Here is a 16,218-nt window from a genome sequence, read left to right as displayed (position 1 = left end):
TGTAATAGTTAAAGCTATATGCGAAGTTTAACATTTAGGCTTTTTATAACTGTTTAATATATTCTAGTGCTAATTTCAAAAAATATGTTTGCCCACCATTCTATTCGTAATAGCTTAAGTTACATAGTATAATATTTACGTAGTATAATATTTAGTACTTTTTAGTACTAATTTCCAAAATTGTTCGCACATTCTGAGTTGTTTATCATTTGCAAATCTGCATACAGAATTTATAGACTTGTAGTTCCAAGTGTTTCGACGTAGTACAAGTTTTAGTACTATTTAGTACCATTTTAGTACTAATTTCCATGAAATATTTTTGCACATCATTCTATTTGTAATAGCTTAAGCTACGTACCAAGTTTCAGCTATCTATCACTACCTGTTCCATCGTAGTATAGTATTTAGTACATTTTAGTACCTTTAGTACTAATTTCCACGCACATTCTTATTTGCTTATCATTGACAAAGCTGCATACCAAATTTCAGAGTTCTACTTCCAACCGTTCCGTAATAATACAGTTTTAGTACTTTTTAGTACCTTTTAGTACTAATTTCCAAAAAATATTTTTGCACATTATTCTATTTGTAATAGCTTAAGCTACGTACCATGTTTCAGATATATATTTCCACCGGTTCCATTGAAATATAATATTTAGTACTTTTTAGTACCTTCTAGTACTAAATTCCAAAATTTTTGCACACATACCACTTCACTCATCCTACGCAAAGATGCATACCAAATTTCAGAGTTCTACATCTAACCGTTCCCGCGTAATACAGTTTTTAGTACTTTTTAATACCTTTTAGTACGAATTTCCAAAAACCCCGCCTTATCACACGCCTACTCACCAAACCCGACCTACATTCCAAATTTCAAGTTTCTAGCTTTAGCCGTTTCGTCTGGGCGTTGATGATCAGTCAGTCACTTATAACGCAACTCTTTTATATATATAGATAACTGTGCTAGTTAACGTGTCGCCACTGTATGTGGGTTAGTTTTCAATTAATTTGGAAAAAGTGCGAAATTTGATCAAAATACAAATATTCGTGTATATACCCAAATTAGAGATAATTTTTTACAAAAATATCGTTTTTACAAAAATCTGTTCTTTTGTAAATAATACTGAAATTCGATGTAGAATAATATTGTCTTTGACGAAATACTTCAAAAATACAGTTTTATTGAAGATTTTGAAACAGTTCTGCCTAATTAACACTTACTGAAGTCATCATAGAATTTGTTGCCAATATTGTTAAATTTCTAAAAAAAAACTATTGAATATAAATATATAGTTTGTTTTGAGACTCATTGATAAAGTTTAAGGTAGAATATGTTATTCTTTTACACTATGCACGAAAAAATAAAGTTTCACGTTATTGAAATAAATGCTGGGTAATTTCTACGAAAAAAATTGCAAAATATTGAATTTTTTGTCCCAAATTGACGACCACATATTCCGTATATATACCGATTTCTGTTGTTGAGTGATTTATACTAAAATTTGATGGAGAAAAGGTTTGTCTTTTTTATTGGTAAACAAATTGGTACAAATTCGTAATAAAATCTGGTTTAAATGAGTTTCTATATTTTCAAGATTTTTGATGTTTAGACTGATTTTCGAGGTTTGGTCTATTTTGAGACTAATAGTAAAATTATATGGCGAACATTTTTGTATTGCTCCGTCTTAAATGAGTTTTCAATCGTTTATGGAAAAAGGATTCGAAAAGACATCTTCAACGTGTCGATTGAGGGTTTACATAATACACAAAATTTTGCTCACATTTATATCAGTAATATTGTGAAAAACACAATATAGGGGAGACTGGGGCACCTTCGGCACTTTTTTTTTAGAGCTCTATATCTCAGTACTTATTCAACATATATAACAACTTTATGGCTGATTATTGTCCTCTGACACTTAATTATAAAAAATAGTACCAAAAAGATATAAAAACATTGTATTAGTTAAAAAATTTTACAGTTTTGTAAAAAAAGTCAAATTCGCCGAATGTGCCCCATCTCGGGGTAGCTTCGGCATTTGATGGGGCACATTCGGCACAATAGCCATAGCCGGGTAGTTGCCATCGCTATCAGTCTGGTTGACATTCTGATCCTCTAAAGGCTCTATTTGGTTTTAATACGCCACACAATGTTTGAATTATAGGGCTTTAATTTCTAGCGGCGGACGTTTACATCTCAAGGTCGCACACACCATCAGAAATAGGGGATTTCTATCGCATTTAGGTAAATACAAGCACGTTCGATCTTATACATGCAATTTCGAACTATATTAAAGGATTAGTTTTAAAGACAAACTCAAAAACATTTTAAGGAAACAATATTGCACAATCTGTATATGGCCGAATGTGCCCCACTTTAAAATGCCGAATGTACCCCGAATGGACTTTTATAGTTTTTTTCATTTTTTTTCGATCAGTTTTGTAAAAACATTATATTTTTAAATATTTCTATAATAATACACATCGTAGTTAACCACTTTTTAATAATATTGTCTTAAAAATTTTAAAAGTTTTATATACGAAATACTTACGAAATGGAATTGAAATATTACAGAAACACCTATAAAACTACATAACCCCACGTATCTAAATAAGCTTATAAGCTAGAAACTTCAAACTTTGTGTCAGTTATTTATTTCGATATTCGATACCTATGTATCGAAACTAGTGATGTACGGTGAGAGCTTCATATCGAAAACGCGATTGCCGAAGGTGCCCCAATGCCGAAGGTGCCCCAGTCTCCCCTACCTAAAATTCAAGGGTTTTGAGAAATCTTAATCCGAATTTTTTCAAATCTCTTGAAATGGGGGAATATTGCCCACCGTTTTTGGGCTATCTCCCGAGGTAAACTTTTATAGCTTCGATACACGTGTCTTCTATTTTAAGCCCCTCTTTCGTACTCCGTTGGAATTATGTGGTAATTTGTTGGTGTTGTACAGTGAATTTATCTTCAAGAAATAGTTTTATCCCCTCTCTAACCCCGTTATTTAGATGATAATCAGTTAGACAAATGGACCTTGACTTTTACGTGGGAGGTAACAGAATGTGCATTTATTTCCAATCCGGGAAGACATGATCTTTAATGGTTGACCTTTATTATGACATCAGAAGTATTAATATAAAATGACGAATTTGAGTGATATACTGAAATTTCTAAATGGGGTCTACATTTTCTTATGTGAGGACCGAAATCGTCCCTCATTTTCGCCTCAACAGAATTTGTAGTTTTTGTTATCATACCCTCAGCCTTATGGCTAATGTCGGTATATGTATGCCTCGTCGAAATATTGGCTTTAGAACACATGTTTCTTTGAATCAAATTCGTTTCAGAACATTTGGTATCGAGTTAAAAATGTCCGCTTGTCTGAATGGCTGGCTGGTGCGCACGATAACTCTCGTTATTTTTCTTGCAACCTTAGTACTAGTTCGAAGATTGGGAATATCGATCCACTCCTTCTGGTACCTCCCCCGCAAAATTGTCAAAATGTTGCTGAAATTATTGGCATTGTCCTTGACCATAATTGGAACCTCATGGAAAATTTAAATCGATCAGTGCTATATTTCCGCCCTCTAGTGTGGTAATGGGTTACTAAATAATATCTGAATACGTAAGCACCTGTAAATAGTTGAGTGTAACTGCCACATCCGAGTAGACACTTTACTTTATTTGGTATCGATTTAAAGGTCAACCACTCCTCTTGGATACACTATCAACTTCTCGTCTATATCCTATATATCCTTCTGGAGTAAATATATACGCATAGAATACAAATTTTGTCATTTTTCACACAAAAGTCAGTGTTCATTTGACCCGCTAAATAATGACCGATCATTATCAAAGTAGGCATGAATTTTATTTGGCCCAATTCTCTTCTCGATGTAAAATTTCGCAATGTTCGGGTCATAATTGTGGCCTCTGTAATATGACGATCTGTAATATGACGATTCTTTGAAAAATCTACTCCTTGTTTTGGTTCTTGAAAATATATTGTTTAAAAAATCCTCGCCTCAAAACAAAATTATTTCAAAAATTCAGGATTATTTTGGCTTTTGAAAAATATTTTTTTGGGTTAAAAATGCCACATTAAAAATCCTCACCTTTATGTGTTGACTGAAAAAAATATCATTAAAAAACTTAAAACACTTTTGATATAAAAATAATTCTTAAAAACTTTGTTAGTATTTTAAAAATCCACACTTTTTTGTGGCTCTAAAAATAATTACCAAAAATCCATGCTTATTTTAAAATTCAAATACTTAACTTATTTTAAAGATTTTTTTTATTTCTAACAAAATGTCACATTATTTTTTCACATCTAAACGCCACTATTTGTACGAATCCAATCGCGAACATAAGAAACTCTCGAATAAATACCAGGATAATCGGGACGAGCACAACCATAACCCCATGAAACGACACCAATCAAAACGCCATCCTTGGTAATCAATGGACCACCTGAATCACCCTGGCAGGCGTCCTTACCACCTTCGGTGTAACCAGCACAGATCATACGTTCGGTAACACCACCAAATTTCTTATATTTGGCAGAACACTCCTCCTGATTGAAAATTGGAACTTTTGTTTGACGCAACCAATCATTTGATTCCATCGCATTTTGTGTATTACCCCAACCGGTAACCAAACAGTTCTCACCATCCTTGGCATCTTCTTTGGTTTCGGGTAACTTAATGGGTTGTTTTGTATCATCGAATTCAATTTCACGTGACAACTTCAGCAGGGAATAATCATAGTCCACATTGGAGTAGTTGAATTTTTTATGTTGGACAATTTCAGCAACATCAATGTATTCGCCACCCTTGGCTGATTCTGAGGAGCCCAAACGTACCTTTAGACGATTGGCCGTTTTGCCACTGGAATAGAAATTTCATAATTATTCCTTTTTTTTCAATTTTGAAATTTTTAAAATATTTTAATCTTACTAAGTACAGTGGGCCGCAGTTAGAATCCATTGCTTGGAAATAATGGAACCACCACAGATGTGATCGGAAGTCTGAAGGGATATTTGATGTGGAGCATCGGTAATATTGATTTTATGTCCTCCCACAATGCGACCATCCAAACGTGGTGCACCTTCCTCATCCTGCTGCTCCAAAAATCTGCCATGGACGCTCATCAAGCACAAGGCTGCTACCGTATTTACAACGAACTTCATTCTAACTTCTTTTCTCCCGGAATGGTTACTTGAAACTGATACCTTTATTCCAATTTGGAGAGAATTTTATACAAAAAAATATTTCAAATAAATGTGGGTCTTACGAAATTTTGGAGGTCTTATCTTCCATGTGTGATGCCCAACATAAAAATTTATCGAAGTTTTCTTCACACCTTTCAAACACATCCGATTATCACCCGTATAAAATCAACCAGGCATGGCATTGCAGTTGCCGCCTCTATGAAACGTGACATAACTGTAAACGGGCTATAGAAGACCATGGGAAACTACCTGCATAATCCAAAATAGGGGGGTTTTAAGAGAAAAAAAGTTTTTTTCATTCAACGCAGCTGAGAAATTAAATTTTTAAGAATATTTTTTCAAAGACCAAGGTTTAGATTTTTTAAAATATATTAAAAAAAACATTTTTAAAGACTCCACAGGGCGTGAATTTTTTTTAAAATATTTTTGAAAGGCCTACACAAAGCGTGGCCAAACAAGGCGTGCATTTTTTAAAGAATTTTTGTTCAAAGACCATCCACAAGGCGTGGATTTTTTTAAAGAATATTTTTTTCAAATACCATCCACAAGGCGTGGATTTTTTAAAGAATTATTTTTTTAAATACCATCCACAAGGCGTGGATTTTTTAAAGAATATTTTTTCAAAGACCATCCACAAGGCGTGAATTTTTTTAAGAATATTTTTTCAAAGACCATCCACAAGGCGTGGATTTTTTAAAGAATATTTTTTCAAAGACCATCCACAAGGCGTGGATTTTTTAAAGAATATTTTTTCAAAGACCATCCACAAGGCGTGGATTCTTCAATTTTAAGTGATGGCGTTATCACTTCTACCATATTTATCGAAGACTTTATTATCTCCCGAGTTGTCAAAAATAGCGATCTTCTTCTCCAATGAAAAATCGATTTCGATTTCGTTTAAATTGACAGAGTTCAAGAAATTTTTAAATCAAAAACAATAAACGTTCCTAAACTTGACCATGACCTTGTGTCCTATACAAATTGACAGTTTGTTTTGATTTATAAATTTCCAATTGGATGCAAAAAATATAAATAAATAAACAACAAATCAAAATTGTCCAAATTTAATAGGGACAACTGAAAAACGATGATGTCACACCCAAATGTGTGATGGACCATCCGTTGTTATTGGATGCCCCAATAGTGCATACAACAATCCTTTTGCATCTTTTCGACTTCAGACAGATTTTTTGTTTCAGCATTTCAAGATACAACACAGATGACATCATATCTGTATAGTTGGCTGTGTGGTTTATTGGACGTCATTGTTTTTTTTTTTTACTTTTTTGTATGTTCGTGTCTCATTGCTTCAGACATTCATTAAAGTTCAATAAATTATTAAGTGTTCGCATTTAAGGTCGCCGTCGCTGTCGAAGTGTACCTATGTTGGCGTTATTATTTTGACATATCTGACATTCTAGTTTTTGTATTGAGTTTTCGTAAACAATTTTAATTTTTAAATAAGGTATGATTTGTCTGGTGGAATGGAAAGTTCTTTTCGGTTGTATCAATTGAGTCATTGCGATGGGTTTTCAATTTTAACAATATTTCGACATATAAGGTAAGACAATTTAATCGGTTGTGCTGTCATTGCCACCTAGGAAATAGTCTTCCGTTTCATTCGATTTTTTTTAATTATCACAATATAATACTCCCACCAAAAATAAACTAATACCGAAGACTTATTGTTAATTTAAAAAAATATATCATTTAAAAAATCCACGCCTTGTGTGGCCTTTGAAAAAATATTCTTTAAAAAATCCACGCCTTGTGTGGCCTTTGAAAAAATATTCTTTAAAAAATCCACGCCTTGTGTGGCCTTTGAAAAAATATTCTTTAAAAAATCCACGCCTTGTGTGGCCTTTGAAAAAATATTCTTTAAAAAATCCACGCCTTGTGTGGCCTTTGAAAAAATATTCTTTAAAAAATCCACGCCTTGTGTGGCCTTTGAAAAAATATTCTTTAAAAAATCCACGCCTTGTGTGGCCTTTGAAAAAATATTCTTTAAAAAATCCACGCCTTGTGTGGCCTTTGAAAAAATATTCTTTAAAAAATCCACGCCTTGTGTGGCCTTTGAAAAAATATTCTTTAAAAAATCCACGCCTTGTGTGGCCTTTGAAAAAATATTCTTTAAAAAATCCACGCCTTGTGTGGCCTTTGAAAAAATATTCTTTAAAAAATCCACGCCTTGTGTGGCCTTTGAAAAAATATTCTTTAAAAAATCCACGCCTTGTGTGGCCTTTGAAAAAATATTCTTTAAAAAATCCACGCCTTGTGTGGCCTTTGAAAAAATATTCTTTAAAAAATCCACGCCTTGTGTGGCCTTTGAAAAAATATTCTTTAAAAAATCTACGCCTTGTGTGGCCTTTGAAAAAAATATCATTTAAAAAATCCACGCCTTTGAAAAAATATCATTTAAAAAATCCACGCCTTGTATGGCCTTTGAAAAAATATCATTTAAAAAATCCACGCCTTTGAAAAAATATCATTTAAAAAATCCACGCCTTTGAAAAAATATCATTTAAAAAATCCACGCCTTTGAAATAATATCATTTAAAAAATCCACGCCTTTGAAAAATATCATTTAAAAAATCCACGCCTTTGAAAAATATCATTTAAAAAATCCACGCCTTTGAAAAAATATCATTTAAAAAAATCCACGCCTTTGAAAAAATATCATTTAAAAAATCCACGCCTTGTGTGGCCTTTGAAAAAATATCATTTAAAAAATCCACGCCTTGTGTGGCCTTTGAAAAAATATCATTTAAAAAATCCACGCCTTGTGTGGCCTTTGAAAAAATATCATTTAAAAAATCCACGCCTTGTGTGGCCTTTGAAAAAATATCATTTAAAAAATCCACGCCTTGTGTGGCCTTTGAAAAAATATCATTTAAAAAATCCACGCCTTGTGTGGCCTTTGAAAAAATATCATTTAAAAAATCCACGCCTTGTGTGGCCTTTGAAAAAATATCATTTAAAAAATCCACGCCTTGTGTGGCCTTTGAAAAAATATTCTTTAAAAAATCCACGCCTTGTGTGGCCTTTGAAAAAATATTCTTTAAAAAATCCACGCCTTTGAAAAAATATCATTTAAAAAATCCACGCCTTTGAAAAAATATCATTTAAAAAATCCACGCCTTTGAAAAAATATCATTTAAAAAATCCACGCCTTTGAAAAAATATCATTTAAAAAAATACACGCCTTTGAAAAAATATCATTTAAAAAATCCACGCCTTTGAAAAAATATCATTTAAAAAATCCACGACTTTGAAAAAAATCCACGCCTTGTGTGGCCTTTGAAAAAATATTCTTTAAAAAATCCACGCCTTGTGTGGCCTTTGAAAAAATATTCTTTAAAAAATCCACGCCTTGTGTGGCCTTTGAAAAAATATTCTTTAAAAAATCCACGCCTTGTGTGGCCTTTGAAAAAATATTCTTTAAAAAATCCACGCCTTGTGTGGCCTTTGAAAAAATATTCTTTAAAAAATCCACGCCTTGTGTGGCCTTTGAAAAAATATTCTTTAAAAAATCCACGCCTTGTGTGGCCTTTGAAAAAATATTCTTTAAAAAATCCACGCCTTGTGTGGCCTTTGAAAAAATATTCTTTAAAAAATCCACGCCTTGTGTGGCCTTTGAAAAAATATTCTTTGAAAAATCTACGCCTTGTGTGGCCTTTGAAAAAATACTCTTTAAAAAATCCACGCCTTTGAAAAAATATCATTTAAAAAATCCACGCCTTTGAAAAAATATCATTTAAAAAATCCACCCCTTTGAAAAATATCATTTAAAAAATCCACGCCTTTGAAAAAATATCATTTAAAAAATCCACGCCTTGTGTGGCCTTTGAAAAAATATCATTTAAAAAATCCCCGCCTTGTGTGGCCTTTGAAAAAATATCATTTAAAAAATCCACGCCTTGTGTGGCCTTTGACAAAATAATCTTTGAAAAATCCTTTGAAAAAATATTCTTTAAATATCCACGCCTTGTGTGGCCTTTGAAAAAATATTCTTTAAAAAATCCACGCCTTGTGTGTGGACTAAAACAAGGCTTTGATTAAAAAAAAATATGTTTTCAAATACATGGATTTTTAAAGAAGGTTTTTGCAAAGCCTCCAATACTTAGTTTTTTTGAAGATCGTCAAGGCGTAGCTTTTTTAAATAAATATTTTTTAAAGTCCATCAAGGTGTAGATTTGGCGCAGATTTTTGAAAAAAATATTTTTAAAAGACTGTCAATATTTTTAAATACCATTATGCGTAGATTTTTAATAAATATTTTTTAAATACCATCCACCCAAAATTAACTATATGATGTTACATATATGATGTTATCATGGACCCTTTGACAAGAACTTATGATGCACGACATATTGAGCTTCTATATACGTAAAACGTAAAATCCAATTATCAAAATACACCGGATTTTTTGATATAGAAATATATTTCAGAAATATTTGCTCCAAAATGTTTAACCTAATTTTCAGATATTAAAATTGATTAATTGTACAAAATTTCATCGCCAAAAAACATTTTCCAAACCCACGACCATAGCAAAGTGTTATCATAGAAACTATATCGTAATAGATATTTTATTTGCGGTTCCTCTCTACATTTTTTTTACTTGCCAATAAATATTTTCTATATAATATTTGTCATAAATAAATACTTTAATTTGTTTCCATTTAAAGAATTCGAATTGTCGATTTCAAACAATGAAAACATTTCACCGCCTTTGCCATTTCTCATTCAGATTAAATTGCTACAATTTCTTCATACCTACGAGAGAAATGAATTAATAAATTGTAGTTATCCAAATATGGTTTGCAACAATTTGTTTGATCGGCAAAAATTTTTGATTGATCTAGAATGAGGGAATATAACACGAGTTACGGCAAATTATATTTTTCATGTTACTTTGGAATTGAAATATTTCATATTAAGTATACTATATATCATTCACTACGACATTTATTCATAGAACTATCGTAAATTTCTGATTTCTTTTCGTTAAGTAGGTATTTATAATCCCCTACCCATGCAGACATGATACACCCTACGTGTTTGAATTGGTGTAAAATTTTGACGGTTGATATTTCGTTGACGGCGAAGACCAGAGTATCGAACTTTTGTCCGCTGTTGGTCGGAACACTTGTTTGATATATTTTATTTAGGATTTAAATCGAAATAATTTGGAAAATACACATGCGTATTTAATACCAATGTCGTTAGGAGTGTCTGAATTAAAGAAACAATGGAATGCTAAACTAGTCACGATCGCGTGAGTGAAAAGTGGATTTTTTTAAAGTATACATTTGTTTTGTCCAAAAAGAGAGAGAGAGAGAGAGAGAAAGGGGAAAATTGAGTCCAAATAGTGGAAAAGTAGAGCGAAGTAGGAAAGTAGTTGTGAATGTGTTTGTTTTTTGGACAAAAAAATTTATTATAAGAATAATTGTATTTTTCGCTGGGTTTATTTACAATATGGAAAAAATTACCTATGAATGAAATTATGAAAATCTTCACAAAAATGTTTTCTGTATATATAATGACACAACTTCTTAATTGTAACTGCTTCCCCCTTTTTTTCTCATATCCCGTATATATTCTATTTTCTTGGGAATGTTTAAATATTCAAATGACTTTTATTACAGAATATGACATAATCAAACACAAATTGGCAAAAAAATTAAATTTTATGGTTCCACTCGATTTTACTCTTTTTTAGTTGAAACATTCCTATTTATATTCGGTTTTTAAAGTTGCAACTCGCGAGGTTTCTCACCTAAAACAGTTAATTTTAACGTGCAGCATTTCAAATTTCCTTCGGATGTTTATAACTCGCATAGAAGCTCATCAGCATAATTTGACAGGAATATGTTTAGATATATATACAAAATTAGGTCCTACTCGTCGGCAAAAATACTAGAAACAAGCCCATATGTGTTTCCCATCTGTGTGTGGATTCCAAATATATATTAAAATATATTTTTTAAAATCTAATCTATATGTGGTCCCTGAAAAAAGTATTATTTTGTATACCCTTCACCACACTGTGGTACAGGGTATTATGTCTTTGTGCATATGTTTGTAACATGCAAAAGGAAACGAGATAGACCCAGTACAGGTCGCATTTATATTCCGATTTGGATGAAATTTGGCACAGCTCATTTGTTTGGCCAAGAACGAACCCTATTGAAATTGGGAAAAATCGGTTCAGATTTGGATATAGCTCCCATATAAACTTTCGTCCGATTTAAGGTAAATGGTGCACCAAAGACCCTATATATCTGTCGGTTTGCACCAAATTTTGCACAACGTACTGAATTGAGCCTAAAGTGATGTCTGCAAAGTTTCGTGAAAATCGGTCCAGATTTAGATATAGCTCCCATATATAGTTTCGTCCGATTTCATGTAAGTGGTGCACCAAAGTCCCTATATATGTTTCGATTTGCACCAAATTTGGCATAACGTATTTAATTGAGCCTAGAGTGATGTCTGCCAAGTTTCGAGAAAATCTGTTCAGATTTAGATTAGCTCCCATATATAGTTTCGTCCGATTTCATGAAAATGGTGCACCAAAGTCCCTATATATCCCTCGATTTGCACGAAATTTGGCATTGCGTACTGAATTGAGCCTTGAGTGATGTCTGCCAAGTTTCGAGAAAATCGGTCCAGACTCCCAAAACGTACTGAAATTAGTATAACCTAACCTATATTTCGTACGATTTTAAGTAAATTGTATATCAAACTCCTCATGTTTGTCAGATTGACATCAAATTTTGCACAACGTACAAAATTGAGCATAGAATTACGTAGTTGCGTTTTCTAGAAGTACAGACATAGACCAACGGATGACCTATTAATATTTTTTTAAAGTCGATTTACATACTTCTGTCCCTTCTGTCACAAACGAATGACATGTTTATGGATATATCAAAGTCGATTCACATTTAGATAAATATCACATATTTTATTTCATCCATTTTCATCTTAATAGTTCTGTTAGATATACTCATAGTTGTGAAGGGTATCATATAGTCGGTCCCGTCTGTCCGTTTACTACTTTCCTTACTGGTTAATATATTATTTTGGGGAAAAAGAAATTCATTATTTTTAAATGAACTATAAAACGTTATTTAACATGCATTATCATATACACCGTTTTGTTGTATGATTTGTTACCATTTTATAGGTAACTTCATAATGCCTCTCTCATAGAAGTCCTGCTCTCTATTTGCAAAAAAACTCTAGTAGTCGATTTTCACAATTCTCCCTAGATACCGATTTTTATCATTATAGACATTTTGCAATGCAAGAAAAATATGATATTCGCTTGATGTCAAGTCCGGCCTGTATGGCGGATGCAATAAAACTTTCTTACCCATGCTTGAATACATTTTTATAGCCTACACAACTATGTTGTCAGGGTATTATAGCTTTGTGCAGACCCAAAAGTTTGTAACGCCGCGAAATATTGGTCCTAGACCCACCTTTAAGTATACCGATCGTCATATCTCGACTAGCTGAGTCGATCTAGACATGTGTGTCCGTCCGTCCGTCTTTCCATTATAATTTGTAAACACGATACAGGCCACAGTTATGGACCAATCTTCACGAAATTTTGCATGTTGGATGGGTTCTGGCCAATGAAGACCCCTATTGTTTTTTGGAAAGTTCGGTTAATATTTAGGGGATGAAATGGACCAAATACTAAATTTTTTTCGGTTTTTCTGGTCGCTCCAGAGGCCGCAACAATGGTCCGAACATTGTGAAATTTTGCATGGAGAAGCGGATCGGGCCAAAAATAAGAATGCCTGTTTGGAGAAAGATCGGTCAATATTTAGCGGGTCAAATGGACCCTGACTTTTGTGTGAAAAATTACAAAATTTGTATTCTATGGCACATATACCCGAGAAGTTGATATTATATCCAGGAGGAGTGGTTGACCTTTAAATTAAGACCAATTATATTGTTGTATGTGCTCGGATGTGGGAGTTATTTTTAGTAACCCATTATCACTCTGGAGATCGGAACTATAGCGCTGATCGCTTAGAAATGTTCCATGAAGTTCCAGTTATGGTCAAGGACAACGCCTATAATTTCGGTGATGATTAGATAATAATTTTAGAATGAAGTGGACCGAAAACTTAATTTTTTTTGTTAATTTCGAGTCGATCTATAGACCTCAAATGAAAGCCGAACATCACAACACAACCCACGGTGAAGGGAATCTGGACAATAGCTGTACTGAATACTCGTAATATTCGGAAGATATGTCAGTGTGAGGAAGAGGTGCTGTTTACCTCTAATCGGGCAATAGGGTGCAAATATCACGAAATATTGCCCAGTCTCGGAATAAACATCCGCAGAAAATTTGAGTTCCGTGGTAGTTGTGTAGGGTATCGTATGGTCGGCCCCGTCCGACTATACTGCTCCGCTCACTGGTTTTAATCTCTATTTTGTTTTCAAAAGCGTGGTTTTTATTTAATATATTATGCAGTTTTGAATTTATATACATTTATAAACATTTGATTTTAAAAACATTGACCCGAACATCACGAAACAAGGATCACAGGAAGACATCACCTCCACAATTCCTCAATGGCAGGTGTGTTGGGTACCATATAGGGTTCGACTACACTCTTTACAATTTTTGTTTTATTATCCTTCAGGCTATCTTTTTCCGAAATATTTATTAAAAGTAGATATCAGATGAAGATCTAAAAAATAAGGACCTGTAGTATTCAATAATTTTGTTTTAAGCAGGTTTTTTTATAAACATTTTGTATGCGGGGATTGTTTTTTTTTGTTTTCAAATATAATTTTTAAAGCACATTTTTCTTAAAATTATTTCATATGGTGTAAATTGTTCCGAAATATTCCTTTAGACATCATTTTTTCTAGTTATTTCTACAAGTGTCTATTTTTTTCAACATTTCTTTAGGCAAAGATTGATATGTCTTTGTGCATATGTTGGTAACAGGCAAAAAGAATCGAGATAAACCCATGGTTCCTTTTGAGAATATGCATAGAATCACTTTCTGAGTCGACTTATGAATGTCCGTCCGTCCGTCTGTAGATATTAAATTTTAAACAAAGTACAGGTCGCATTTATGATCCGATTTGGATGAAATTTGGCACGAGTCATTTATTTGGCCCAAGGACGAACCCTATTAAAGTTGGTGAAAATCGGTTCAGTTTTAGGAATAGTTCCCGGTAATTGGGACACCAAAGTTCCTACATATCTTTCGATTTGCACGAAATTTGGCACATCGTACTGAATTAATTTAAAAATGACTTATGTTAAGTTTCGGAAAAATCCGTTCAGATTTAGATATAGCTCCCATAAATATTTTCGTCCGATAGAATGTAAATGGTGCACCAAAGTCCCTATATATCTTTCGATTTGCACGAAATTTGGCACAGCGTACTATATATATATATATATATATATTTGCGCGATTTAATGTCAATAATGCACCAAAGTCCCTATATATCCTTCGATTTGCACGATGTATGTTGAATGTTATGTTAAATTTCGTGAAATTTAGATATAGCTATCGTGTACCATAGCAACTATATTTCTTTCGATGTGTACGAAATTTCGCATAGCGTACTGAATTAAGTCTAGAATGATGTGAATAGAATCACTTTCCGAGTCGATTTACGCATGTCTGTCCGTCCATCTGTCTGTCCACGTTAAATTGTAAACAAAGTACAGGTCACATTTATTATCCGAATTGGATGAAATTTGGCATAAGTCACTTATTTGGCCCAAGGACGAACCCTATTGAAATTGGTGAAAATCGGTTCAGATTTAGGAATAGTTCCCGGTAATTGGGGCACCAAAGTCCCTACATATCTTTCGATATGCACGAAATTTGGCACAGCGTACTGAATTAAGTCTAGAATAACGTATCGGTTCAGATTAAGATATAGCTCCCATATATATTTTCATATGATTTTAAGTAAATCGTGTACCATAGCTCCTATATATTTTTTTCGATTTGTACGAAATTTCGCATAGCGTACTGAATTAAGTCTAGAATGATGTGTGCTAAGTCTCGTGAAAATTGATTCAGATGTAGATATAGCTCCCATATTACGATTTTGTATAAATTGGGCACTAAAGACCCAAAGTTTGTCCGATTGTCACACAATTTTGTACAATGAACTGAAGTTTTTATAAATTAATTTCTGGCATTTCTGCCCAAATGAAATGAAATTTAGCATAGGTTCAAAAAAAAAAAAAAAATGTCATGTCATGTCAATGTTCTTTCGAAAAGGCGACGTTAGAAGACATATGTTGAAGATACCCATAGTGGTGAAGGGTATCATATAGTTAACACAGTCCGTTTTTACTATTTTCCTTACTGGTTTTTTTTTTTGTTTTGTTATAATCACTAGTGTAACATATGTGATGCTGCAATTAAACCGTATCGCTCCTCAAAGCTGGCTGTGATATGCCTATTTAAAATCAAAACATTTCACAGCCCCTCTGAAGAAAGACACAATTCTTAGGATCTATAAAAAATAATAACGTGATTTATAATATCACAGTTCGGTATATTTTTATTTAAAACACTTTCTTATTTATTATTTGGACGGTGGCCATTTTCAATGGTAGTATAAACATTCAGATAACATTTTGAACCTCAAAAATCATTAATATTAATTTTTACCGGTTTCCACTGCACTATTACCTTTACCGACCTTTTTGAAAATAAAACAATCCTCCCTGTGTTTTGTTTTTTTTTCTCTTTTTTTATATAAATTATTTATAAACGTATTGCAATTTTGTTATTATAAATCATCGATATAGATAATATCTTATTTGGTAATTGTTATAACTAATGTTTTCCTTTTTATTTTATTTTCTTTATCATTTTCTTTGTTAAGTATAAATATTGTGTGGTTGTTGTATTTGTTACATTTAATATTATTTTATCATGTCATTATTTTTTGTTTTGAATATCACCAT

General features: G+C 32.7%; 1 protein-coding gene across 1 annotated transcript; it reads right to left on the bottom strand.

The window, feature by feature from the left end:
* Positions 1–4,340: 4,340 nt before the first annotated feature.
* LOC133336034 (trypsin-1-like) lies at positions 4,341–5,198 on the bottom strand. The gene is made up of 2 exons (XM_061544329.1): positions 4,966–5,198; positions 4,341–4,896 (listed from the first exon to the last, which is right to left on the bottom strand). Exons 1-2 carry the CDS (start codon positions 5,196–5,198, stop codon positions 4,341–4,343), a joined length of 789 nt encoding a protein of 262 aa, XP_061400313.1.
* Between the last annotated feature and the right edge of the window lie 11,020 nt (positions 5,199–16,218).

Source organism: Musca vetustissima, unplaced genomic scaffold (genome assembly GCF_032173495.1).
Source record: "Musca vetustissima isolate MV318-11 ecotype Yass unplaced genomic scaffold, APGP_CSIRO_Mvet_v1 utg113121, whole genome shotgun sequence".
Classification (NCBI taxonomy): Eukaryota; Metazoa; Arthropoda; class Insecta; order Diptera; family Muscidae; genus Musca; species Musca vetustissima.
This window is presented reverse-complemented; position numbering and strand designations above follow the sequence as displayed.